The following is a 27432-nucleotide window of genomic DNA, read 5'->3' as shown; positions in this document are numbered from 1 at the left end:
TGAAACTGCCAAATCTCGACCAGCGATCAAATCTCGCGATATTTCCGTGCCCATCAAAATTGCGTAGCTAAAAACTTGCGACCAATCATGCCAATGGACGCCAAGTGTTGTAACCCGTCGTTCAGCCGCTATACTGAGGTTGTAAATTTGGCTCCGCAAAAAATCGTTGAATACGTCCCACGGGCAGCTTTCCAAAAACGTCTTTAACTTCTGTGCAGGTAATGTGTGAATTCTGTCAGCAACTAAAGTATTTTATGGAATTGTTTTTGGCTAAAAATCGGTCCTCCGTCTTTCACTTTGTCATTCGGATTTTTTTACATGCTTGAGGCCAAACGTTACATGTAGGCTAGCGCTAGGCTATGTCGGGTGAAGCGATCACAAATTTCCCTGTTTCGGGTCTACATTTTTGTGATAAAAAGCATAAGAATTGCGAGATGGAAATTTAAATCCTCTCGTCTCTATTTGTAGTAGACCTTAACTTAGGCCTTGTCACAATTTAACTTCCTGATTACAGGTTAAAACTTTTGCGAGAAATGATTTTTTTCCTCTCAATTTATTTTTGCTCTCTGATTGTGTATTCATCCATCTTTGTTTTAGGTGTCTGGGTAGGCCCCTAGTTCATGATGGCAGATTGGGTGCACTGCAATCAATGCTTTCTCCAGCCAGGTGGAGGGAAGAAGTTCTTCCTCACAAATTGTGCTCACATCTTCTGTGATGGCTGCATCCAAGAGGGTACTCCCATCCTTGATGTACTGATTCACCACTTGTTCATAGTTGTCATCATTGATCCTGTAATCGCAGATAGGACATTTAGTCATTGTCATTTGATTGATGCATTTGCTACAACTTGTAAGTTACCTCAGTCACAAACTCACAAAACAAATTTACCAATCGGTGAGGACAAGGGCAAAAGCTGGTAGAAAACCAACATCCCCAACCAAAACCTAAATCATTCAGTGTAAGCAATTTAAAAGCTTTAGATGTGACCACCTCCCATCTAGGCTAATAACGTAAAGAAAAACATTTCGACACCATCTCCCTGCATGTACTCAAAGTTACCAAAGCATGCTCTCGTCATTTTATGGGGAGATTACACTGGAGACTGCAATTGCATATGAAAATCTAACCAATTTTGAAATATCCGATGGCTGAAATACTTTACTGATAATGTTCATTCCTTTCTTTTTTTTAACTAGGATCAAAAAATCAGTGCCATATGTGTGGCAGTCACTGTACAACAATAGAATTATCATCCAAGGTAAATTGTAAAAACCTGAATTGAAATTGACACATACATGTTGTTTCTGAATTCCTATACTGAAGCATATTTTGAATTGCCACGACAACAAAATTAACATAAAGAAACTCACCATTTTGTATGTCAGTTTTCAAATTCTGATGCTGGACTTCAGTACATGTCTGAATGACCAGAAAGATACAGAGGCTTTGCGCGGTAGCCATCTTGCAGGGCTGTTTTCTTGTTCCTCAGGGAAACCTCCTTTGTGTATAGCGTGTGCAACCAAAGCATTGGCCTGCAAGATGGCAGCCGTGCAAACCCTCCATATTGTACATTACATGACCTGGAATAAACTAGGCAAATCTACAAGTTTGTGAGTTGCCATTCGCCCACATGCTTATATTTACTTTTCATGCAAGTTCTCCAGAGAAATAAGAGGGAATTTGTTGCGTAACTTTGTTTCTCATGATTACTTCCTGTAAAGATGAAGCCAGACGTGGAGATTTTCTTCCAAAGTCCTCACGAGATTGCCAGGAAACAGCACAAGCAGTTGATGCAGGTGTGTTGTCTGATTAAAAAAAAAGTTAAATCTCCCCAGAATCACCCCTGCTATTGAGAAAAAATGTATTTTCAAATTGAAAGCAAATGTACTGTGCATGACATTCCCCCAAAAAATTTAAAATCAATTTTCTCAAGAACCTCCACTTTCCTGTACTCTTCATTGAAGTATTTAAGTGACATTTTACTTGTTATGTCTGGTACCATTTCCTTGCTGCAAATATGTTAAGTTCTGCTTATAATTATTAAAATGAACAAGTTGAAATAACCAATAAATAAAATACAATAACAACTTGTATAGCCGAGGGCAAGTTGCTACCCCCGTCCCACTCAAAGCTTCTGCCACCCCCTCCTGGACTTGGAGACAGAAGAATTGTTGTTTTGTTCAAAATAACAAGGACCACTAAGTGACGCCTCAGGAAAACAACACGACCGAGTGCGTTCTTGCAAGTTGGACCCTATAGCGAGACAGAAAGTAATCCAATTATCAGAACAATATTCACTCTCTATTTGGGTTTGTTTTGTAGGTGATGGATTTTCAGAGAAATCACGGCCAACGCCTTGCTGCTTACAAAAGAGACCAGGTACAAGAGTTTATCCGTTAAGTAGCTCAGTTTAGAATATAGCAAAGTTTTTGTACAGATCAAATTTGGTACTTCGGAGTAAAGTAATGATCTAGTTTCAGTATTCCAACAGTGCATGCAGGGTACCAGGCTACGCAGGTGCAGTATAGTCTGTCTTCGAAGCGCAGCCATATGCTGACTTTATTTCTGAAAAACCTTGGTTTTTTGAGATTTCGAACCAGCTCATTGCAGCTGTTTTTGGTTCTTTATTCATATAATTCGAAGGAGGCCAAGATGCAGTCAAGGATGCAGATGACAGTGCGACAACTGGATCAAGCCAGGGACTTGGAACGGTCAGCCATGTCATAAATTTGAAGATCACTGAAAAAAAAAAAATCAAGAAATGTGTCGGTGTCATGGTCAATCCATACAACTTTGCTATTTAAATGATTCAGACTTCCCAACCAGGAAAAAGGACATGCTATGGGGGAACTCGCAAACAACATAAATCTCTAACTAAACCAAGGATCTTTGAGGGAAAAGTCGCAGGAAACTAAATTAATAAGGACTCAGGCACTGATAGAATTTATGAAAGAAAAGAACCAAAAAAAAGCAAAAACCATAAGGACTAAAAATCAACACAGTGTGTCCCATAGATCTAAGAATGAGAGAAATACGAAAGGGCTGCGTAGCACCGTGATCAGAATCGAGACAAAAATATAATTTAATCAGTGCTCTGAATTATGTAACTGCCGAGCTTTCGGTAACTGGGTTCCGGCAATTACATAGTTCAGAGCACTGAATGTATATTTTATTTTTGTCTAAGGAGGAGAGGTTGGCTTTCGATCACTGCCTCATAGAAGCAGACAGAAACCTGACTCAAGCAGAAACGCACACTCCATTTAGGGGGAAATACATGAACAGTGACTGTGTCTCTTCTGGTCTGCTCTTCAAACTAAGTGTGGTCAGAGCATGTGACTACATTTAAAGGGGGAAGCTGGTCTTTAAACATAAACAGGGGGGCACACTACTGAAAAAACCAACAACTCTAAACTAAAGCTAAACATTTTTAAAGGGGAACTAATTGAATGTGGCATAACCTGAGGCAATGATTCTTGAAGGTTTCACTGGCTTCTCCGCTGCCGTTTCCCAAAATCAGGGAGGTCCTCCGTCTGCAAGAGGAAAATTGTAAGCTGAGACGGCTGGTGAGCGGATCGCCTGGCCCAGGGGGCGCTGCAAAAGTTTACAGGTATCATTATGAGCAACGGGAAATGTTAGCCAACCAGGAACCAGCATTTAAAGCCATCCCTGAACAGTTGGACCGATTTTCAATATGTTTCGACAACTGAAAAAAATACTACGTAAATTGGAATTTCTCTGTCGTACCTCAAAATGCTTATTTCATCTGAAAATGCCAAAACTGCATACAGCTCTTTGCACATTAACCTATGTTGTCAAGTTTTAGAAGCACTGAAATTTTTACCCCTTAGATCTAGCACTCCTGGTCAAGTTTTGGCAAACTCCAGCATCCCACCAAAGGTGCGCAACATGGGTATGTTTAGCGTTTCTTATTTATCCACTCTCCGACAGAGATGCAAATTGGTGGAAATGTTTCTTTGTTAAAATCCAACCATCTGCCAATGGTTTAGTCTTACAGTTATATTCAAGACATGAGATTTTAGGTGGTTTTTGTACCAGTGTAATATTTTGAAGGCTATAACATTTTCCAATACGGACAAAATGTTGGTGCTCACGGTCCGACATATTTCTGTTGAATTTTGATTTATTTGCAGTTCATCAGAATTCCTCCCAGTCCATCAGTAGGTCGTCATCACCATACGGAAGGTAGGGCTACCTCAAATGTCTTCCAAACCAAATTAACTCCAAAATCTTCCCTTAGTTGGGGATTATCAGTCTTCTGATACACTTATTCAAGTTTTTAATAGCGCTTAGAAATGCCTGTTTAAAGCACTTCATAAATGCAATTTATGACTTACTATTGCTTTCGGTAGATATCACATTCACACCAATCCTTTAAAATACAGTATTGATTTTCGAATATCAATGCAACACCCTCTCTCCAAGAAATAAGTCATCTTGGTTTCCGACTGTTTCCTTTCATTTTTCTCGGGATAATTTTTCTCACCGCACTGCAGATCACAGCATATTCAGCAAATGGAAACGTCAAAGACACCCCAGTCTGTGAGTTATGACTATGATGCATTCGGTTCCTCAGTAAAAGTAGGATATGCGAGAACAGTGTGTGTGGGTTCGAGTATGAAATGTTATGGGAAGAAAGCGGTGACGAAGTTGCGGTTGAATAAAAAATGGTAATCTAACTGGGAACGTGAGGAGAGAGGAAGGGGCATGAATGTTTGTTGGGAAGTGGAAACCTTTTGGAGAATTTCTCCAAAACACCTTTAAGATTTCTAGTCACATTAATGATTCTTAATGCCAACACACACCAAAATACTTCATGAAAGACACAGTTTTTAAAGTACCAAAGTCGGGGAAGGAAGGGCTGTTATAAAAAGATACAGAGGGGTTCAACTGGCTAGTCTGGTGAGTGAAGAAGTCTCGCTAGAATAACTATAGTCTTTATTTACACAGCAACCAATGACACCCACCAGGACCCCACCAGGCCCAGCCAGGTTGAGCATCCGAACACCGCCCGTCAATGGAAGGATAGGTGAGTCCACGTCTCTGGGACCTGAACAGACTCGGACACACCCCATCTGGACACGGTTCCAACCACCCCAACGCCTCACCACATATCAGGGGCTCATTTCGCAGAACCTTTCATTCATTTTTTCTACGGTGCATTTGTTTTCAGGAACGGTCGGCACCCCCACCCAGGGGAATATGACTCTTACCCCATCTGGCACCTTGATAAGGTAAAATGGTTAATGCCGATGAGATTTTGAGAAGCCTTTTTTGTTTAGAAAGTTCCTTTTTTGTAGGTGTCCTGCATTGTCAGTATTTGGATCAGAACTTGGAGCTAATGCAGAAAATATAGGCAAATATGGTAACCACTGTAACGCTATCGCAGCAGTGGCCCCCACCAATGGCGGTAACCACTGAGATAACTTATTACATGAAGTTACTGTCACTCTGTTCATAAACCCTACACATTGCTTTCCACCATTAAAGAAGGTCATTAAGAACTGTCCAGTGAAACATTGCTGGATTCGTCTCCAGCAAGCTGTCAAACATGAGTCAGCGTCCAATCTCGAATTTGATTTTGAAAGTGCAAGGGTGCCCGTCAAGTAATTATTTTGATTTCTTTCGTTTTTGTTCTCATTTATTTGGCATTTTGAACCTCTAGGTCAGCCAATACTCCCGGGGCAGTGGTTGGCATGGCAACCCCGGGTCGTTCCTCACCCATGAATGTTAGCCCGGCTTCCAATAGGTCTGTAGACAGAAAAGTTTTCTTATATCAAAAATCTTATCCCATGATTGTCAGATTCCAACCAAAAATGTGTGACTTTTGTTGTCATTTCATCATTTAAGGATAAGTCATCAAACTAGGGAATTTCCTTTGTTTTTCTCAAAAATTCAAAGTTCACTTATCTGCAATTCTGTTGAAATGTTTTTGCGAGTTTACACATTGTATCTCAGCTGGAATTATGAACATTTAACTTTTAATTGCTGGTACCGATCACGAGAAGTTTTTGATTTCCCGTTTGAAAGTAAATGACTTTTGCAAAGTTAGAAAATTACATTTCAGCTACAAGAAATTTTTCAGTTGTTGATGACTTACAAATGGACATGGAATCAAACTTCAATTATCAATATTCCTGGTCATAATTCACGAGCATTTTTTTGTGTTCACTTCCAGCTTTTCTTCCTTTAGCAATTTCCGGTCTTCTCAGCTCCACAACGACTGCTCCCAAGGTTTGTAAAATATATTCACATTCAACAAAAATACTCAGTTATGCGTATCAAGTCAAAGTATTGGTTTGAGGAATAAATACGAACAGTAAATATCACATTGACCTTTACTCTTGGCAGTCCCTAGTTGGTCAGTCCATGGTTCGATTTCTCTCATTTGCTTCTCGGACATGCTATCAAAGTGCTGTGACTGATTTTGTCTTGTTTTGCTATATGGGGGGTGGGGTTGTAGGCAGCACAAGATTCAGTTTGAGCCAATCTTCTCAGAGCGACCAGGCTAGGAGACCAATTCAGGTATTGTATACAATCTTGTATTAAAGTCTAAAAGACGGGGGGCCTTGGGGGTACTTTTCCAAACATCCCCGACTTCCACAACGCATGGGTGTTAACAATTTAGAAGATTATTTGAGCAGTCAGTGACTAATCAGTGACTTGGACTTGAGTTTGATGCACAATTTTCTTCTTAATTGCTGTTTGTTATGCTTCATATTTCATTTACCCCCCCCCCAGCTAAACTACACCCCCAAGACTCCAACTCGGTGAGTATTCCAGTAACATCTCTCTTGTACGTCTATACCAACTGTTACAAACGACAACCAATCGCTGTAACAAAGGCGTAATCATTCCAAAGATGATGAAATTTAATTTTTCTCTCGTTCATATTTGAAGCTCCGCAGCTCCCGTCAGCCAGTACCGACAGGGTAAATCGTAGTCAGCCTCGGCCGGACCTAGTCTCCTACCAGACGCAGCTGGCAACTTCAACCATCCAAACGGCCGGGTGTATGAGATTCCCAGTGACAGCTATAACGGAAGCAAGGGTGCCGATATTGACGACTTGACCGTGCGCTGCGACGGGACAGCTCCTCATGCTGCTGTTTATTGTACTGATGGAGTTTGCAAGAACACGTTTTCAAAATCGTTAGCGATCCCAGGCGTCGTGAGTTCCTCAGAGGTCAGAGATAAGCTGAGCGTTCCAACCTCAATTGTATAAACTGGACTTAAGAGTTTCCAAAACTGGACGGAAAATCACCAGATCCAAAGACTCTGTGCTGGTTTTGTACATATATGTAAACACACATGCAGTCATTTCTTGTAGACACAGTCTGGCCGAAGAAATGGGCAATCTGAGTTGGTATTCAAATACCGCGTTAGTGTAAAAACCCTTCAAAGCAAGATAACAGAAAACAGACCAATGCGGAATTTCAACCCTGAATTTCACAGATCTCATCCCGTGCAAACTAAATGTGCGAAACTGCAACCGCATTTACAATATACAGTAATATGTGCAAGCAGGGAGTTCAGAGCACTGGATTGGAAAAAGCATAGTTTCAATTTTACTTACAAATTAGCTCAAAATGTGGTGGTTTTTTTGTTTAAATAGTTACAAGTAGCGTATAAGCAAAGAACACGCATTCACTGATGCAATATTTCGGGTGCCACTTGAATCATTTTCTGACACCAAGGGCACGCAAAAGTGGTTAACTAATGTGCTCAGTGAGCAAAGTACCCCTTCTGGTGGTGAAATTGCTTGATTTCTGTAGAATTTTGTGCTCATTCCGAAGAAAAGCCATAGGCAGATGCTGTGCACCCATCATACGCAGGTCAGTACTTCTACCACCTGTGGACAGATTTGCGTCATTCCACTCTTTGTCCCACAGTGCTGGAATGACTTCACTTTGTGTCCCCTTAAATGGCTGTGGATGACAGTAACATATGTTCATATGGCAAGTGACTGGCAGCCGTTAGCCACTGGCTTCCAAGAGCATGTTATATTCATCTGCACCCAAGAGACTGGGACGTGGGTTTCACTCCCAGAATTATGCTACTCAACAACCTCAATGATGCCTGCGCAAAGTACATGGGCAGAATTCATACCTGGGTCAAATCTTTGGGTTCAACACGGGATTCTTCACTGGCCTACCACTTTTGTCTTACAATTCAAAGTTGCCATATTTTTCAACAGAAGTCCTAAGTTCACAGAGCCCTCTGTACGGTGAATTGAAAAAATGCAGTATGGTGTTTTGTCCACCGGAGCAAGTCCACTGGTTAGTCCCGATCACTTCCCCCACCGTCCACATCAAAGGACGGCGGAAGATGTTGCTGTCTGGTCTCCATGGCGATCTTCTTCCGGAGTTCCTGGACCTGCCTCATCAGGTTCTTCTCCCGCTGCTCAAAGGTGTCCCTCCCTCGATCCAGAGAAACTAGGAAGAAAAAAAAGCGAATAATGGAGAAAAAGGTTATCATATCTACACGTTCTTTACAAAATAAGCAGACCCAAAAGTGGTTTAAATGGCTAGACGCACAACTTTATTCATGAGTTGGCAACATTGAAAATGAAAGCACGGTTGACTCTTCATTCTGGAAACTTGAGAGAAAAAAATAAAAGTGCTAAAATGAAGCTTCATCACAAATTATTACCTGTCTATTACAATGACTATTTTCTGATCTTGTTTATGCTTTAAACCAGACTTTGAAAAATTGTAAACAGGAGGCTTGGAATGCACGCCCATCATAAAATAATCTGGTGCCCTGCCACTGAACGCTGTACATCTTATACAACAGATTCAGGGAATAAGATCAAAATGGCTTCCTCGCGGATCAAGGTGCACTGTCCCACTTCAAGGCAAATTTTGTACTGGGCCAAGGCGCTTAAAAAGTGCCCCTACAGTTTTGTGTGGCCCAAGAGATGGTGGGATTGTGTTATTACAGCCCAGGATCAACTCTCTAGATTCAAGGGCTCCCATTCGAGGGGCAAGGCAGACAAAAATGCTATTGCAGAAAATTGTCCAAAGAGCCTGAGAAGGTGGAGGGATGTCTTTTTCGGGGGGTGGGTGGGTTTGTTTTTGGTGGATAAATTAAAAATCTGATTGGATAACTTACTGAAATTTGGAAATCAATTGAAATCTGAAGGACCCAACAAACACTTTTTTGAGAGAGAGAGGCCTCAGGAATTTCAGTTGCCCGCAAAGGGGTTCCGAACTTTGTTGATTTTACACCGTTTTTAATGGGACTTGAATTAGTTCAGTGTAGCCAGTCACAAGGTCTATCAGTGCTCATTCAAGCACTGAATACGTCATGGACATCGTCAACACCGTGACCAACAAACTGCACAAATGGGGATTCAATTTTAGTAGCCATTGACCAGATGAACATCTTGCGTTAATGGACATTTGAGGTGCTCCACAAGACAAGTTTGTAAGACGGAACTCGTTTACTGACTGGGAATGTCGTCCTCTTCAGAACTACTGAAGTCGTTCAAGGCTTTTCTCCTCGTCGAACTATTGTTAAGGTTTACAGCCCCTGTGACCTGACCTGTCAAAAAAGGAAATACAAAAATTAAGCAAAGAAAAGTGATTTTGTCATATATTTCTGGACATTTTAACAAGCCTCATTTGGCAGAAAGTAAAGATGTAGAGACCCCAAGTTGAATTCAAAGCCGAAAAGACAATATGCCTGAGAATCAAAATTTTAGCGCCTTTGAGCAGTCAAGAATATCAAATGTGCCAAAGTCAGCTTTGGCAACTTGAGTGTACCTTGACCGAGTTTTGCTAGCTGTTCATCATGGGCAGTGGAAAGCGCCCTCTGCTGGTGGAATTCGGCCACTTTCCCTTTCGCCTCTCCCAGCTGCAAGTTCAAAACGAGAGGAAATCTGTTGGCAGCCTATTTTACTTCTCCATTCGAGACTGACCGTGCAAAATGTCATGAATACGGACAAGTAGCTTCCACTGATATTAAGAAAGTACTAAATGGAATTACAATAATATATATCGTAATTTATATCAAAAAAAGTACTCGGAAATGTCGAATTTATCCACCACTGATAAGGGAAGTCAACACCTTGAAAAAAAATTTTTAAATGCAAACCATAAGAATCGGAGGTGCTCACTTATCTAGGATTTTGCACGTTAGGATAACACAGCACTCCCATTCTGTTCAGGGTTCAAAACAGGCCCATGTTGAAGTGTGAAATCAAGTCAAGCTGTACCTAATGATGGTTTCCAGTTGGACACTACTTAAGTTTCCGACTGGAAACCATCCAAATCAAATTGGGATACCTTCCAGTTGAGACGTCATACCCATCAGGTCACAAACTTATTCAAAATCAGCCGTCACATAATCACAATAGATACTAGTTTACATCTCGACGGGCCAATGAGGGACAACAGTCAACAATTTCAGAGACCCCGTATGTCATCATCTGCATTTCACCACTTGTTTTATCCAAAAACTTATAAAAGTATAAATAATCTTCATCAGACCATTATTGATTCGCCTTAACCCGCAGTTTTCAGCCAAAACTTCAGACGACTACAACGTACACTGCAATAACCCCCTGAAATGGAATTAGTTTCCGCTCTCCCAAAGGCTTCCTCGCTAATCTCCCTAGTGGAGAATTCAGGAGGAATTTCTACGAAGCCAAACCAGTGCACCACCCAGATTGCAACGGCGAAAAAACTGTTGGACCTCGGTCAGAAACGATTCCTCGAGGGCACCACAGACATCCAAACTTGGGAACTTGTCTAAAAATCCAATCCATTCTCTTCACCATTATTTAGTAAACCCGCGTACCTTCCTGTCGGCAATGCCTCTCATGATGGACTGGATTTCCTCCTCAAGTCTGTGATTCTCCTGGTGAAGTCTTGTAACCTGAAGACATTGCATAGAAAATAAGAGCATGACTTCAGACTACGTTATCCACCAGACCTGACCAGAGAATGCACCAATAAGTGAGGCTCTTCTCACAGGTAATAACAAAACGTCAAGCGTTCTCTGGGGATGAAAGATCAGTCCCACCGACTGAACTTCACATCAAGGTTTTGCAACAGGCCAGATGTCTCAATTTTGTGCAGCCAAAGGAAGATGTGAGTGGGCTTTTTACAGCAACGTGATGGCTTTTGAGAGAATCAGGCAGCCTCTCAACCCATCACGCCCGGCGATCTGACGTCATCCTACCTCCGAGCCCCTCAGCTCTCGTTCCAGGTTGTCCATTCTCCTGCGGTACTCCGAGTCCCTCCTCAGACCGGCCTCGTCACTCATCTCCTCTGCCTTGGCTATGTTGCTCTGGAGTTGCTGTTTCCCAAGTGAAACAAAGAAAACACCCTGCAACTCTTCTTCAAATCTCTCAACAAAATTTCTCAATTAATTCAAGTAAAATAAAGCATCAGGCTATTAAATAAAACAAATATTCAAATGTACATCTCCCCGGTGTAAAAAAAAAATTCCATCGATGGTTCAACAAAATTTTCCGGCAGAGAGAGTTGTTGACCTGCTTCTTTAAGACCAGACTTTCTTACTTTTTCAATCAACCACTCAAATGGCATAAAGATAAATTAATCAACTATTAATCAAGGTGCAATAAACTCTCCAGGACATTTGGATGAACAAAAACACTGATTTAGACCAGAGCAGAATCGTTCAGGCCCGGACAAGAACCAAACAATTTGACCATAGAGATCCAACGTGGATATCATGGGTCGCCCAAACCTTAAATAGCACTACTGCTTTACTTGACTACCAAAGGGGGTTATAGTGACCTTCAAGCCTCTCAGGAAGGGACCAGCTATCACCAGTGGGCAGCTGCCCAGCACCGGTGACCGGCTCAATCCAAGTGAGTCAGGAACAAACACAACGTCTTTACCGAATACCAGGCTGACTCGAGTGCTGGAAGTGCACTGACAACGTCCAACGCCAGCCTTGCTGGAACCTGAGTTTGGAGACACCTCGCCCGGCCCAAAGTGGAGGTACTGATGGCCCCAAGAGCGACACCTCTCTACAGGGATACTGATCAGTGTCTGCGGCAGTCTGTCTCTAGCTACCTTTCTGGTCGTGTGCTGCTGATCTTGCATGTCCTCCCAGGCCCTCCTCCTGACTCTCTCCTCCAGCTCAGCCTGGCGTCGGTAGGCATCGGCGTCTGCTCGCTCCTGGTGCGTGGTGTTGGCCAAACTCTTTGCCAGGTCCTGTGCAAAAGGCAGACAGTTTCATCTTACTTACAGCTAGGCACCGTCAATATATCGATATGGGTTTGATATCGATATTGCCGGTGTTAGGTATTTGGTAATATCGATATATCAAAAATATCGGATGTTGGAGAAACATCAAAAATATTGATACTTCAAAAACATCGATATTGAAAAACACATCGAAAATATCGCTACTGAGGAATGATCTTTATTAAAAAAATATCAAAGTACATCGTCACATTACCGCAATTTTCAATAAGCCACAGCTTACATTGATTCTTATGCTGAGTGAAAAAGTCCCTGTAGCTTCTAAGCTGGGCGGCTTATACGGCGACATTTGAAGAATAAATTCAGTCGCCTATCTCAGTCTCGCTTTCAATAATTCGCATACACTTTGCCGTGAAAATATCACTAAATTTATCCTCCAAAACACAATTATTTGCTAACCAAACATACGTAGACTAGCACCACATGCTGATGATATCGCTATGCACAGCAGCGAGTATCCCATCCCATGTAGGCAACAGCAATACGGATGCTACAACATGTCACCAAGGTGAATTGGATCACACCATTACGGTGTAGAGGTGTACCCTTTGAACAATTCACCCGTTATAATACCTTCAAAATTAAAATGAATAAAACTTGATATATCGATAATATTGATATAAAAAAAACCGATATATCGGTATCAGTCAAAATGCAATATCGACGGTGCCTACTCACAGCTGCAACAGTTTAGATCCTTGGTGATTTTTTTGATGCGTCTACACAACCCATTCGATCATTTACGTCCTGGGAGTGTACGACACCCCTCACGAGAAACCAACTCGAGCAATCGGCTGAACCCACCTGCTCCAGGAGTTGTTTCTGGGCCTGTAGCTCCATCCGTCGGATCTCCACATCGTCCATCGCCGCCTTGGTCTCTTGCTCTCGCAGTAGATTCTGTGCCAAAGATAATCCATCTCTGCTAAAAAACACCTGCTGACAGATTCAAACTAACCGCGCCAGTTGAGTCAGACAGAACATGGTGGACAACGACTTTCTGTTTTTACCACGGCTGAAATCATATTTCCTCATCTATTACTGGTCCTTACCAATCATAATCGGTGCTGTGGGTGATGTTGTTGTTAGTCACAGTGTTGAAATGCAAGACGAAGAAGGCATTGCCAATTTTAGAGCCAGCAGAAAAACCTTGCAGAACAGCAGCCTTGGCCATCTGACTCATTAAGATGAAGTCTTTAAAATATTAACGGGCACATCGCTGGCAAGAATCACACTGATATCACCGGATGGACCCCAGGGAGGAACCACCAAATCCTCCCAACTACCCACTGACATCAGACCAGAACAACGACAGTCAGTCTACTGGTTTAGACCTGTTCATCTAAACATTCTGAGCGACAGCGTTCCTACCTTGCGGGCTATCTCGTCGTCCAGCCGGCCGAGCTCCGCTTCCTTCTGCGTCTGCTGGTGATGCATGAACTTCCGCTTGGCTGCGTCCAGGAGCTGCAGCTCCCGTATTCGCAACTCGCGCCTCATCGCTTGCAATCTGATGATAAACGGGCGGAGATACAGAGGCCTTGGAAGAAGTTAGCAAATGTCTGTGACGCTCTCCCATCCCCTCAAATAAAACCACACGGTCCAAGAGGATCTCCGTGATGGTAGCGTGCCAAATAAATACAATCCTACCATCAAACTGTCACATCTGTGAGGCACAATCCTCACTTCCAGCTGGTTGCCCAAAACTTCTGCAGTGGTGCAACTTGACTAGAACCTCATTTTATTGCATTAGTTGGTGTATAAAAAGGCAAAACATGGAAGAAAAATTTCAGTTTAATATAATCAAAACGTTGCGCACCGGATTAACTTTTCATGAAATTGACCGTAAGTACGGTGCAAAGTTGTGCCAAGGTTTGTCAGATTGGCAGCTGACCCTTTTGTGAAGGTGCAAACCTCACCTGACCCGTTGGTCTATAAGCTTCTGTTCCTCCTCGGCCACCAGGCTCCGGCGTTGCTCCTCGGCCTCTCTCAGCAGCGCCTGCTGGCGGTACCAGGCCGCCTCCTCCCCCTGTCGCTTGTCCAACTCTCGCTGCAGCTCGGCCGCCGCCTGGCGCTGGTGCAGGTACTCCAGCTCGTCCTGCCGGATCCGCTCGCGTTCCTGGGCCTTGATTCAAAGGAAAAAAATATCCGTCGTTGCTTTGTGAAAAAAGATGTGTACAGTGTCCCTACCATTTCATTCCCGTCTAGTACGAACTTGTAAAAAACCTGATCCTTGTCACAAATTTATCCAAATTTATTCAAATTTATCCAAATTTATCCAAATTTATCCAAATTTATTCAAATTTATTCAAATTTACTGTGTCCCAAAGGTATCCTGTCAATCTTTGCCGTCATTCTCTTTCCTTTTAATGCGAAATTTTTAAACATGCCTTCTCTTAAAAAGAGAGAGGGTCCTCATGAAGCTTAAAGTTATGTTACCTGCACGTGCTGGACCCCAGAAGTGCACAATATTTGACAGTGGGTAACAGTGACAGAATTTGTCCAATTTCTTTTCGCCTGGGGAGTCTCACAGTGAAAGTCTTCAACTCAACGAATCCAGGGTCTGGAAGGCAGACAGTGGTTGACGGCCGCTAACGTTCACTCAGGAACTGCTCTTCCGCATACCTGATAGTCTACGATGAACTTTGGGTATTTGTTGAATATCGGGTACTGCCCCTTGGTGAGCGGCTTGAAGTCCTCCAGCATCCTCTTGGGGTGAATATCTGCGGGGGTGCTGTCCCACAGTCGATACGCTTCGCTGATCACTGTAGCGATGTGGACGGCGTTACGATGATGGAAGAAGTACTAAACAGTAGGAAGGAAGAACATGAGAAGAAGAAAACCTCAGCATTTATAACATCCGATCAAAATCAGTCGTCATCAACCGTATGACCTCTGATGGTGCTACATAGTACTTTGATGCAGACAGTTACACGAGTTTGTTTTCTCTTCACTGGAAAAAGGTTATAAGCATGTTGGACTCGGTCCTTTCTGCAGTGTTGTGGGTGAGAGAGACCTCTTAGGATCATCACTAGGTCTCGTGAGACCATCATAAGCCCAACACGAGATCGCCAGTCTGCGTTCAAGTAAGGTTACTCAAATGAACTGCACCACAAACAATCCTTCCTCACCGTTCGACCTGATTTGTGTGACTGGTCTTGCTCCACTGCATCACCTCTTCGTTCCCACACATTCAGTTATGGGAAAATTCTGACAGAGATCGCCTCATTTTGGATTCAAGATGGCCGATTTGGGAATAAAGCCAATAAGGAGTCTTTTTACTCCATTTTCCCAAATCCTCTTGCAGGTTAAGTTTCTACCCAGCCTTGGGGAATAACGTTCAAGGAAACGGATCTACAAGAGACGACTGGAGCGCCGTTCTGGGGATTATCACCTTGAAGTCGTCTATGTCGGTGCACTGCAGCAGCGGCTGCCGGGAGCAGGTGATGTAGGCCACCACCACCAGGAGCAAGAATGCCGGGGGATTGGTGAAGACGTTGTCCCACAGTACCTGCCACTCCTCCTTGGTGACGACCTCCGACAGGAGGGTCTGCAGTAGCGGCCAGGCGTAGATCTGAGGTGCGCAATGTGGTTTGAGAAATATCCAGAGATTGCCAAATGAAATGAGTTTGGATACAGGTTATCCGTCAGGAGTTACATATTCAGTTTGCTTCAAACAATGTAATCAAATTAATGCTTACAGTGTTCCAACTGAACTAAGCGCAAAGTGCTTCTTTCCTTGCCTTTCATCCCCTGCAGCCCGGGATCCAATCTCAGCCTGGTCCACATGTGGATTGGGTTTTCAGTCCCTACCTGATTCTGTGGGCTTGACCCAGAATATTCCTCTGGGGTTTTCCTCCCACCTCTAAAACTGTAACTGCTTCTCACTGTCTCCTCTTTACAGGTTGCTTCAGGCTTGCAAGCTACAATGCCGAGGGCGCTTTTGAGGAATCCTTGGTTTCATTACCAGAAATGTTCGATAGTTACAATAATAATCTTCATTTTTAACCACACAATTTCAAATCATTTTTAAAAGACTGAAATGGCTTTAAACAGAAATACGTCAGATAAAATAAAAGTGAAGTATATTTGCATTCTTGAAAAGCAGAAAACAGCATCACTCCTCGTTTTTCCTTCAACTCTAAAAATACACATTTGTACATCCTCCGGGACAGATCTTTGCTATCCCTGCGGTAGGAGCATCTGCCCGGGCTAATACCTGCGAGGTGACGCCGTACTTGACGAAATGCTGCAGCACGGCCCGGTCGTGGTAGGCCAGCACGTTCTCCACCGTGGACAGGACGTTGACAGGAGGGTTGGGGAAGTATTCAAACCATAGCTGGCACCAGTTACCTGTCCGAGGAGGCAAATCAGAAAGGGGTGTGAGAGCGGTGATTGGAGGAATCGTTGACTGCCATTGAACTCTGTTTAAAAACTGCAGCAGTCCATTGCTGTATGCGCTGAAATCTCATCTGGACGTTAGACTGGCGTGCCTACCTTTGGAAAGCAAGAATGAGATCTGTTTAATTCCGGAACATTTGGCTAAATACGCCGCTTGCTTCCATTTGTTAGAATCTCCATATTGACTGCATCGCAGCTCCTGAGCATATAACCTTGGGACGGGTTTTCATGTTTGGTTTTTTTATTTACAGATTAACCACTTGCCCCCGGGGAGCCCGGTTTCAGGCACATATTCTCTGTATGCATAGCCAGGGTTTCCAAAATCGGACAAAGGGAACTGGGCCTTGTAACAAAAGACTGTACTCGGAGCACAAGACCAGGCTGCTGGGAATTACCGACATTTTTTCACTCTCAACAGTAGAGAAAATCCAGCCTTGTTTTGAAACAGTATACCACTGTTTAGTGCGAGCGGATTACCACCGGGGACAAAAGCGCTCCACCACCGCAGCGATGAGCCACACAGCACCGCTGCATGCTAATCTGGCCCCTATTGAAAAGAGGTCAACAGCACACTGTGCCAGGTTCATGAACAAAAAAAAAAATTACGTCACACCGCACAATCTGGACTCTTTTAACAAGACGGCAGGCCTGGCTTAAATACTCCAGCGTCAATAGATGTTGTCTGTCAGAATAGAGCAGAAACCAGACAGTCCTTTGTGTGGGTGTAAGTGTCCAGTAAGTGAAGATATGAATTTTAAAGAATTTTGAAAACAGAAAAAAATGAAAATTATCTAGTCACAGCATCATCAACATTCATAACTGCCCCTGGCGCAATGTGGTTAAAGTGTTTCAGACATGCCCTTGTTTCCCTGAAAATACCTTGGCCAAGGAATTTATCCGTGCAAATGGCAAATTCTGTAGCCCTTGGTTGAATGTGCAAATGAGCAACAGTCAACCAAGTCAAATGGCCCAGTCCATCAACAGACTTCGGACGCTCAAAATATAGGTTCAGAAGATTAGAGCAAGTCACACCAATTAAAGGCAGATGACCCGCTGAGAAAGTACTGTCTTCCCCCCCCAAAAAAGTTCACAAATAAAAAGGCACTCTTACAAAGGACGGTCGCAATGACCTCAAAGCAAATCAGCTGGTTGTTCTGGAAGAGTTTCACAAAGGGGAACGCCAAGAGCGGCAGGTAGTCGGCCTCCCCAAAGATGGCCGACCAGTGGGCCAGGGCAGACAGGGTCCTGCAAGGAGAGGGGAGTGAAAAGTGACCCGCTGCATTAGCGACAAGGAATTCCTACTAGACTTTATTACTGTCCGCTTGAGAATCCACAGAATGCTGACAGCCGAAATCTATATCATTTGTTTCATGATCTTGACATTTTGACGGTTAAGTGAGTGAGATTTGAATTTTCTTCAGTTAACTCTCTTTGGTGTTCCTAGGGTGCCCCAGGCCATTGGATATTCCGTGATGTGGACAAAAAGCCGTTGGGATCAATTATGTGTGATGCGCACAATCCGGACAGGTTTATACAAATCTGCTTCGTCCTCCATAAGACCTGATCATTTGCAGGTTGACGGCCAGTTGAAGAGATTCAAGATCAGATGACACTACCCTCTGATATTGATATTGTAATGGTTCTTCTCTAGCCTCTCATCTCAGCGGCCGGGGTTCGATTCCCGGCTTGGTGCAGATTAGGTCCCAGTCCCTACCTGATTCCGTGAGCTTTCCCCAGATGTGTTCCTGTGGGGTTTCCTCCCACCCCTAAAACTGTAACTGCTTCTCATTGTCTCCTCTCTGAAGGTTTCTCCAGACTTGCAAGCTACAGTGCCTAGGGCACATTTGAGGAATCCTTGGTGTCGTTACTAGATTTACTCAATAATTAATAACGAAAAAAAAAACATGCCGCACAGAATCGCCACCATAATATTTCACTCCCTAAATCAAACAATCGAACGCTTGAACACCACCCCTGCAAAGACTTTTTCTGTTTAAAAAAAAAAAAAAGCAAATTGAACTTTGTATTCCGTGCACATTTGCACCTCTAACGTAACTCAAGGAGTTAATAAGTCGTTTAGTCTCTGACAGCTGCCGAAACTTTGACAAATGGAAGAATGAACTCACCTCTGCAGGACCCTGAGCAGCTTTCGGCTCTTGATGGGGTACGTCTCGTGCACCTTTGCCCAGGCAAGGTGCGTTCCCTTGTCAACCAGGCTGCTGAAGGCAGTGTGATTCTCGGGCAGACGCAGGACAGAACGCCAAATGAACATCCTGGTATTAAACAGGATTACAACAATACCAAAGCATTTATAAGGCACACAGGATCTCATAACATCTGCGATTCCAAGGCGCCGATATATCATCATTATCCCTGCACGTACGGCTCACAACATCTGGGCGTTCCTGAGTCCGTCTTGACTCCCTGGGGAGTATACTAGCCTGATGCTACCATACCAGGCATCAACGGCCAAACAGAACCGTATCTAGCCTCACCATTACCCATTTATTGCAAAATGTCCAAACAATGTGACAGGATACCGCACAATTAAGTCACTAAAGCTGACTGCATCTCATTTTCACAAATCAATTGCAAACAAGGTCTTCTGTACCAACCTAGATTAGCATTCCAGCAGACCACAGGGTACCATGCTGGACAGTGTGGCTATTCAATTCTACCCATAACGGGGAAAAGGCAAAAAGGCGTGTGAACTATTAAAAATGCATCTCATGCGCACCACAGAAATAATGAAATTGGGTCATTCTATAAATTCGGGGGTCCAAAAGTGTAACATTTTTGTGTGCCTGTTACACCTGACCTGTGTAATTTGACACAGAAATATCACTGAAATTGATTTCAAACTATTTCTATTTGTTTGGCAGGTAATTTGCATATTAAATTTATCACTTTTGGAAATTTGACTATGTGATCTGAACTTAACAAAATCACATGTTAGATGTGACAGGGACACAAAATAATTGGACGCCTAGGTAATCAGCAATCAGGAAGTCAGCACATCTTCAAGAACGGCACTTTGAAAAGCTAGAGGAAATCTCACCAGCATTCACACCTTCGTTCATCAAGAAACTTCCGAGCGATAACCGTACGTCTTTGCTGCTACCCCGCAAATAAAAGTTACTCAAAACTCCTACTCCCCTCTAGTAGAATTGTTATTCAATTTTATGTACATTTCCCTGAAAGTAGAATCCGCCTCAAGCAGAAGCACGCCTCCCCCATCGGTTGAACAGGGCCGCGTTGGTAGCGACCTGACTGCCACGCTTGCATTTCCGAGTCATTTGTGATCCAGCAATGTGCAGTTAGTACCAAAGGAGCCTCCGTTGCTGAGGAAATAGCGCCCTCTCTTGCTCCAGCCCGGGGCCTGTTACAAGGAGGACCCACCTGTATTTGGCTGGATATTCCCCGTAGCCTTTGAGGATGGCGTGCAACCTGTTCAGGTCAAGTCCCTCGGGCAAGTCGGCGACCTAGATCAATAAAGAATAGGATTCATTTGTGGCGATGTTATCAAAGTCGAGCGATTGGAAGTTGACAAACCGGGCTTGAAGTGGCCACATGGAACAAACACAAGCAAACCGTCTGCGGTCCCACACTTTTAGACTCCAGTGCCTTCTAAAGTTCATCCATGAAGCGTACAAAGACGACGAAACGATCAACAAATGGATTAAACTCTGGAAGGTTTCCAAAGCTCGGCTTCATCCACATCCCCGGTTCTGTCTCTCAAATCAAAACCACAAAACATGTATAGGCCAATAATGTTTGAACTGAAGAAAAATACTTCTATCTTTGGGTTAGCAGCACACAGCTTGATGCTTCTCCAGCAAAACATGACTTTTCTTAATTTCAATATTCACAGAGGTAAAAATCCGGCCAAAACTGAGAGGAAACAACGATTTAGAGAAAACAACTTTACAATTTCAAGTACTTCTTCTCTGTCCGACGTCATACTGCCCTTTTCCCCTGCCCTCCTCCTGACCCCGGTCGTCGCCATGTGCGTCCTCCCCGGCGTCTCCTTCGTCGCCTTCGGCATCTGTAGTCTCCCCGGGGTCATGGACCTGAGTGTGGTGCTGGTCGTGTCCCTGGACGTGTCTCTCTTTTTGGTCCTGCTGGATGCAACTTTGACCAAGGCGGGTGGAGGCTGGACAGAGAAAATGAAAAAAAGCAAAAGGAAACCAACTTGCGGACTTTTATTTTGGGAGAAGCAAGATGACTGGTTATGACTGTCGGTAGTAGCCAATATCTATTGAATTTCTCACCAACAAATTACAAAAAAGGTTAGTATTTGAATAGAAATTATTTCTCATTTGCGAGAAAATCATAGAAATTTCAACTTCTCAAAGCAAGGAAACTCATACTATAAAACGAACAAGAATATAAACTTTTTGAAAAAGTTAGAGGGCCGGGCGTTTCGATCCTAACAGATAGTTTCTCAATGGGTGAAAAAATTTTTTTTTTCTCAAATACGCCGTCGCACCTTGTTGAAGTCGGACATCAGTGCCGGCACGCTGTACACGTTGATGCAGCCGCTGTCCACCACGGCGGCTACGTGGCGCCCGGCCGGGCTGACCGAGACGTTGGCCACACGGTCCTGGAGGGAGCCCAGATCGCACAGCATGCTGCAGGCGGTGACGTTGATGAAACGCATAATGCCGTCCTGACTCAGCACTCCCACAACCTGGAAGGGAGCCATTCATTCCGCTCTGACATCTTTTGTCTAAACGCAGATCAATTTTTGCCCGGTACCCAGGACCAATGGTTGGTGCTCTAACCAACCCTGAAGGACTCATTCACACATTAAGCAGTATAGGACATTCAAGTGGTTGAAACAAATATCAAAAAATAAGTAAAAAACATGCAGTTTCCTGTGGCACTGTTAGCAAAAAAGGCAAACAAACTTTGCAATACAGACAGAAACTACAGAGCTTAGATAGCCCAATCAATTTTATCCAATCAGTGGTCTCACCATGTATGACGTCATGGACTGGCTGACATTGGTTGCCTTGAGTACAAAGCTTTGTATGCTGACTGGTTCCCCATTCCAAATTCACGCAGTAACGTACTTATTAACCGAAACCTGATGAAATCCATTTTACCTGACTGGAGCCCCCGTCAAAGCTCTCCGGTAGGAACTCCACTTGCTTAACAACGTGTACTTTGGTCGGCATCTCAATGACGCGTAGCAGACGGCGCGTGTCCAGGGCCCAGATGTGAAGAAAGCGGGACTTGCCCCCCGCAACCAACAGTCGCCCGTCCCTGGAACGATGGTCAATAGTTCAGTAATTTATTCATTAATTTTGTCAAGTTTCCTTTCATTTCGCAAACAACTTTACTGCACGTTTTACACGGGCTGCCCAACGGACTGTTTTACAGCCCAACTTTCTTGGTTTTGTAACCGTAACTTTCAATACATGTTTTTACTACATCACTGTCATTTTACGGAAAGTGCTCATTGACGGGAGACTCAAACCTTATTCTCAAAGACATGAATTTCAACCCCCAAAAATTCAATAATTAAAAAGATGAAAAAAGAAATTGACTGGAGCGGGATTTCAACCTGCAACCCCCGTCCTACAACTGAGCTATCAGCCCTACGTTGGTGGCTCTCTACCAGCTGAGCTATCAGCCCTATGTTGGTGGCTCTCTACCAATTGAGCTATCAGCCCTATGTTGGTGGTTCTCTACCAGCTGAGCTATCAGCCCTATGTTGGTGGCTCTCTACCAATTGAGCTATCAGCCCTACGTTGGTGGTTCTCTACCAGCTGAGCTATCAGCCCTACGTTGGTGGTTCTCTACCAGCTGAGCTATCAGCCCTATGTTGGTGGTTCTCTACCAGCTGAGCTATCAGCCCTACGTTGGTGGTTCTCTACCAGCTGAGCTATCAGCCCTACGTTGGTGGTTCTCTACCAGCTGAGCTATCAGCCCTACGTTGGTGGCTCTCTGTCAACTGAGCTATCAGCCCTATGTCGATGGCTCTTCCCATTTGTCAATATCTCTGTTTGGAGGCGCCAGCCAGATACCATTAAACCGTAAACACCATGTAGCCAGGGATCACGTCCCATTTACACGATGCAACCTGGGAAGTGGTGAACAGGGGTCACTCGGGGAGGATACGGCTTTTTGAACACAAATCAGTTCATTTTTTAAAAAACAAGTTTAACCAAACACAGAGACTGAAGCCAAACTCCAAATACTTCAATGGCTAAACGCTAGATTATTTTAGATAAGACTTGAAGCTTTGCACGGTGGAGCTTGCGGTACTGAGTGCGTACTCCACATTTTGACCAGTGTGCTCTGGTCATCCTCGGGGTCATCCTAGAGTCCACTTCAAAAAGTCCCACGATCAAGATGACCAATGGTCCAAGACAAAATACGCATTATTAGCACAAACAAAATCTGCCAAAAAAAACCCCAACAACTTGCTCATCTGTGTAACTGTCAGGTTTCTCAGAGCTGGTTTATAACTCTTTTAAGCACCTGTGCGAGATTTACCTGGGCGTGGCAAAGGCCTTGTAGTTGGGCCTCTCCCCGGGGGGCACGGGCAGCTGGTACTTGCACTGCAGGGTGTCCGACTCCCAGGCAAAAATGGAGTCGTCCCGGAAACAGGTCAGGATGGTGTTGCTCAGGGGCAGGAAGAAGACCTGATGGGGGGGGAGAAGGAATCAAACAAATGGTCGGGAAGAGTCGGGCCAAGCTTTGGGAACCTTTGGAGACAGAGACTGCGGAGTAAATCGAACGACTACGGGTTGTGAAGCGACTGCAGAATGCATGGCAAGATTGCCGGATCAGTTCAGGGAATATGGAGATATTATAGACAGAGCACTGTGCAAAGTACGTGAAGAGCTGTCATCGCACAGCTCTTCTGCAGAGTCAGTGGACAGGTTCCTCGATCCATGAACAAATGACAGAACCGTTGGAATGACTCACGGAATCAATAAAAAGACTACACAATGTCTCAAATAAAAAGGGTGCATCTGACAAATATTTTCCATAGTGCGCATAAAAACTACAGAATATGAGAAGACGGCGGAATGTGTTCCAAAACTGCACAGTTGGTTCACGGAATACACACACACACGGTACTGAAAAATTGTCGAACGTACGAAAAGAAAAGACAATCAATGGACAGGCTCCATAAATCTAGGGGCAAATCGTTGAAAAAGATGACAGAATGAATGAAAAAAGATAACAGAATGTCTCAAGAATATCTACGGATGCACATGCAACGCCTGACAGGCACATTACTGTAGGCAATGCATGTTCCTGAAGAAAGGCGGTCGCGTTGAAATTTGTTCATTTGGAGAAACTGATGGGATTGTCGACCTTTGAGATGCCGACGGCGTCCCGCACGTTGAGCTTGCGTTTCCGGGTGAACGTGTCCAGATCCCAGAGGAGGCTGGTGTCGGAGGACGTCGTCAGGGCGTAGCGGCCCGAGGCGTGCACGGAGATGGAGTGGATGGGCGTCCCGTGACCCTTCATCCAAGCCACAAGCTCCTTGGAATCTGGGTGCAGGGAGAGAAATAAAGCACCGAACGTTAAACAAATTTTCAGGTGGTGGAGTCCGAACTCTGTCTACACATTAATTTCAAACTTGAAACATAGAGAGAAATGTCCTACTGTGGCTTTTCCCATGTGGCCATAGACTGAGTTTTTTTTATATGTCAGAGCCTCGACAAAAGCGAGCCTGAAACACCAGGGCTCAAAGGTTTACCAGTATCAAAGCATTTGAGGGAGCAGTCTGCGAGGGCAGCGAGGTACTCTGTCTTCCTGCGGAGCGTGAAGGCCAGACACGTGCAAGCTTGTCCCGTCCTCTGGATCAGTTGGAACCTGGGAGACAAGCAATGACCAAAAAGCACTCACTTGTACTAGGCCAGGTACTAGGTCTAGACTTCAAGTACTATTTCAACTCTAACTCTGAAGGTTCTAGAATCTAGAGGTATTATGGCTTGGCTGACATTCTATTGGCTAGTCACATGCATGAAGAATTTAAGAAAGATTATGGGGCCTTGAACTGGACCAACAGAGGGCGCTATTTCTCAGCAATGGAACAAAATGGGCACTCCTGACCGACATGGCTCTTTTCAACTGACGAGGGGGTGCTTCTGCTCGAGGCGGATATTGTCCAGGTGAAAAGTACACTGTTTAGATCAGGGAATTGTTCTTGTTTTGTAAAAACCTGAAGATTACGATGGCGTGCACAAATAATCAACCACTACCTAGGAAAGAGAACTTGAAGGATTTGTACGCATCTAGCTCTTAATTTGAAATAGGAAAAGCAGGTTGCAGACAGAAAATTGTAAGTAGTGAGAGTTGCAATTAAACGCTCAGTTCTGCAGCTGGCTTTTTCTAAGCAGTGTTGAAAGCAATCTTCATATCTTATCAACTGCTTAAATAAAATTAAATGGTAAAATTTCACAATTTGGCCATCTGGACGGAACTCTGGAGGAGAGGCAGCATTGGAGCAAACCTGTTCTTGGACAGATCAAAGAGGTAAATGTTTCCAAGGTGGTCTCCGGCGATGAAGCTGTCGCCGGTGTTGTTGAATGCCGTGTGCAGGAAGCGTACCCGCCGACCGCTGGGTGCCAAGGTTCCACTCACATCCTGCTTAATCTGAACCATCAACCTTTGAGGAGCAAGAAAGTGGTCACTATGTGCAGTCAACATTTTTGCACTTGATCAATCAAATCCTTAGAGAAGAGCTGGGCTAGATCACATTATTGAATATTTGACATAAACCTGGATCAAATTCTAGAAAATCTGGTCAACGATGCCTCCAGAGAAGCAATCTTTCGTTAGTACAAGAATATTTATTACACTAACTCAGTAATAGTTGGTAACCGGAGGAACAACTCAATGTATTACTTTTGTTTTGGCAGGAAGTTCTTAAGAAAGTCATTCTGTGACAAAAAATGTGGAGTTTTTCCTTTTTATTTCACTGCACCGTACCTGTGAATATTTGAATCAAAATAAATATTCAAATATCAAAAAACGATCAAATATTTTAAGAGCATGGAAAATGAAATTTAAAACAACAGAAAGAACTTTTGTGGTCATAAATAGCAGTCTTGGGTGGGAAATGTGTGACCTACCCATCATCTCCAGACGGAGAGGGTTTCCGCAGCCAAATCTTGCCTGCCTCTTTTTTGTTTATGTCGCATGTCTGCATCCTGCATTACAGGGACATCGTGTCCAAATTCCAATCTAAACCAGGGCCGAGGGAAAAAGCAACATTAAATCTTAGTGAAAAAGACTTTGATGCATTTCGTTTTTCTTTACTGTATACAAAGTGATATCACTAACTTCGCATACATGTACGATGTGCGGTTTCTTGAAGTAAAACATTTCCCAAGTGTTCGTGGGCAAAATGCAAAATAAATAACCCTTTAAACTAGCATGGGATTCATCACACCCCAAAGGCACCCCTAGACATGTCCCAGAACTTTGAGGTTCAAATTATTACCTCCCAAAACGGTGAAACAAACCCCGTTTCATAAGGGGTAAATTGAGTTTGATGCTTTGATTGGCATGTAACAATCCAAGTTAACTTGAGTCCCATATTTTTGCGGTCGGGATGACATAAGTGAGTCTTGATTCTTCTCTTTGATTGGTCAGTTGGTGGCTATTCCATATTTCACACTCGAAATTCAAAGGAGCAAAATTCGTGCTGTGGTCTACGGGGAAAATCTGAATTACTGTCTAATTTCTTAACCTTTCCATCAAATATGCCCACAATTTCACTGTTTATGCACAGTGAATGGGGAGAACATTGATTCACATGAAAACATCAAACTTTAAAATTATCAAGGAAAATTCAATAGGCCTATAGCATAGTTAGGCTGGGCGGCTAGGCTAGCCCCATACTGGGGGCCTATCTACTGGACTACCTCCATATCCTTGGCCCCGCAACAGTCCGTGACCCCACGATCGTTTGACCGATCTGTTTTGTCTGAACCAATCAGCATTGTTATCAATGATTATTACGTAGGTCCCCAGAGCATGACGTTGAATGATGGAACCGAAATACATGGAATGCTTGGGATCCAGCGTGAACTTATTGCCAAAACGTGGCATAGGCGCACCATTCACTCGTCCAATCCCCATCCTGCACAACGATGACACACACCCATGAGCGACTGTTGTTTTTGACACATTCGTTGTGTTCAAGCACACACTAGGCTTCATTACGAGTGATACAAAGTCGATGACAAAACAGCAGTTGGAATCACCATCTTTCATTAACGCTGTCTGGGCGAGGCCCAGACAGCGTTAATTAAAGATTTATTAAAGATTATTATTAAAGAATATTAAAAATTAAAGAAATTACTTCCAGAACTAAGAAGTTATTTACAGCTCTGGAAGTAGCCTTGGCCTACTCTCTTGAAGACTAAGTCTTAGCCTACTTTGTACTTTGATAGGCAACTAAATCACCAATCTAACAAGATGAAACTAAGTCACTTCCAAAGTTTCTACTGTTGACCTCAAGGGGCGCCCGCTACTGGCAGTTCCTTTAACCATGGAGGGGATGCTTTAACGTCATGTTCGTATGCTAATATTTATTAAAGAAATTACCCCAAAAATCGTTCTGCCAAAAAAAATGGTTTAATGGCATTACCACGGTCTTGAATACATACCTATAACACTTCGTTATCACTAAATTACAGTTTCACGTTTTCATTTACTTTTAATGTAGAAAATGAGTGGTGAGTCAGGCTTTTGACGTTAATAAACAATTTCAATATGGCGCTTTATGAGAGATGCATTGTGGGAA

General features: G+C 43.6%; 2 protein-coding genes across 5 annotated transcripts; one reads left to right on the top strand and one right to left on the bottom strand.

The window, feature by feature from the left end:
- Positions 1-64: 64 nt before the first annotated feature.
- LOC110990029 (E3 ubiquitin-protein ligase RNF212B-like) lies at positions 65-7594 on the top strand. 2 transcript variants are annotated; one of them, XM_022254804.2, is made up of 17 exons: positions 65-218; positions 598-732; positions 1197-1258; positions 1722-1796; positions 2323-2379; positions 2644-2711; positions 3518-3607; positions 3849-3910; positions 4152-4203; positions 4515-4560; positions 4969-5047; positions 5192-5252; positions 5684-5767; positions 6197-6252; positions 6482-6543; positions 6760-6788; positions 6919-7594. In XM_022254804.2, the coding sequence occupies exons 2-17, from the start codon at positions 621-623 to the stop codon at positions 6959-6961; spliced, it is 1038 nt and encodes a 345-aa protein (XP_022110496.2). In that variant the 5' UTR covers positions 65-218; positions 598-620; the 3' UTR covers positions 6962-7594. The 2 variants fall into 2 exon arrangements, with proteins under 2 accessions (XP_022110496.2, XP_086993784.1); XM_087137658.1 differs by lacking the exon at positions 6760-6788.
- On the bottom strand, positions 6867-27406 carry tbc1d31 (TBC1 domain family member 31). Of its 3 annotated transcripts, none has more exons than XM_022254800.2 (24): positions 27296-27406; positions 25754-25865; positions 25132-25287; positions 24376-24491; positions 23988-24166; positions 23157-23305; positions 21761-21920; positions 21142-21342; positions 20581-20805; positions 20052-20134; positions 18779-18925; positions 17764-17897; positions 16471-16604; positions 15646-15825; positions 14877-15056; positions 14171-14376; positions 13626-13761; positions 13062-13154; positions 12066-12206; positions 11203-11319; positions 10819-10896; positions 9783-9873; positions 9469-9561; positions 6867-8450 (listed from the first exon to the last, which is right to left on the bottom strand). In XM_022254800.2, exons 2-24 carry the CDS (start codon positions 25828-25830, stop codon positions 8296-8298), a joined length of 3231 nt encoding a protein of 1076 aa, XP_022110492.2. In that variant the 5' UTR covers positions 25831-25865; positions 27296-27406; the 3' UTR covers positions 6867-8295. The 3 variants fall into 3 exon arrangements, 2 of the variants coding, with proteins under 2 accessions (XP_022110492.2, XP_022110493.2); XM_022254801.2 differs by having other exon boundaries at positions 20593-20805; XR_015425561.1 differs by having other exon boundaries at positions 8404-8450; positions 9783-9898.
- Positions 27407-27432: the final 26 nt, after the last annotated feature.

Source organism: Acanthaster planci, linkage group LG06 (assembly GCF_054643075.1).
Source record: "Acanthaster planci isolate LZ-2023a linkage group LG06, COTS_SCS, whole genome shotgun sequence".
NCBI classification, from domain to species: Eukaryota; Metazoa; Echinodermata; class Asteroidea; order Valvatida; family Acanthasteridae; genus Acanthaster; species Acanthaster planci.
This window is presented reverse-complemented; position numbering and strand designations above follow the sequence as displayed.

What these genes read in the sequence shown, in the direction of transcription:
- LOC110990029 (XM_022254804.2), top strand. Translation starts at nt 621, where the DNA reads ATGATGGCAGATTGGGTGCACTGCAATCAATGCTTTCTCCAGCCAGGT. An exon ending in GGCGCTGCAAAAGTTTACAG is followed by an intron (nt 3,608 to 3,848) that starts GTATCATTATGA and finishes TTTACCCCTTAG; the next exon opens with ATCTAGCACTCCTGGTCAAG. An exon ending in CCATCTGGCACCTTGATAAG is followed by an intron (nt 5,253 to 5,683) that starts GTAAAATGGTTA and finishes TTGAACCTCTAG; the next exon opens with GTCAGCCAATACTCCCGGGG.
- tbc1d31 (XM_022254800.2), bottom strand. Translation starts at nt 25,830, where the DNA reads ATGCAGACATGCGACATAAACAAAAAAGAGGCAGGCAAGATTTGGCTG. An exon ending in AGTTCATCGTAGACTATCAG is followed by an intron (nt 14,377 to 14,876) that starts GTATGCGGAAGA and finishes CTTTGAATCAAG; the next exon opens with GCCCAGGAACGCGAGCGGAT. An exon ending in GCTAGCAAAACTCGGTCAAG is followed by an intron (nt 9,562 to 9,782) that starts GTACACTCAAGT and finishes CTTTTTTGACAG; the next exon opens with GTCAGGTCACAGGGGCTGTA.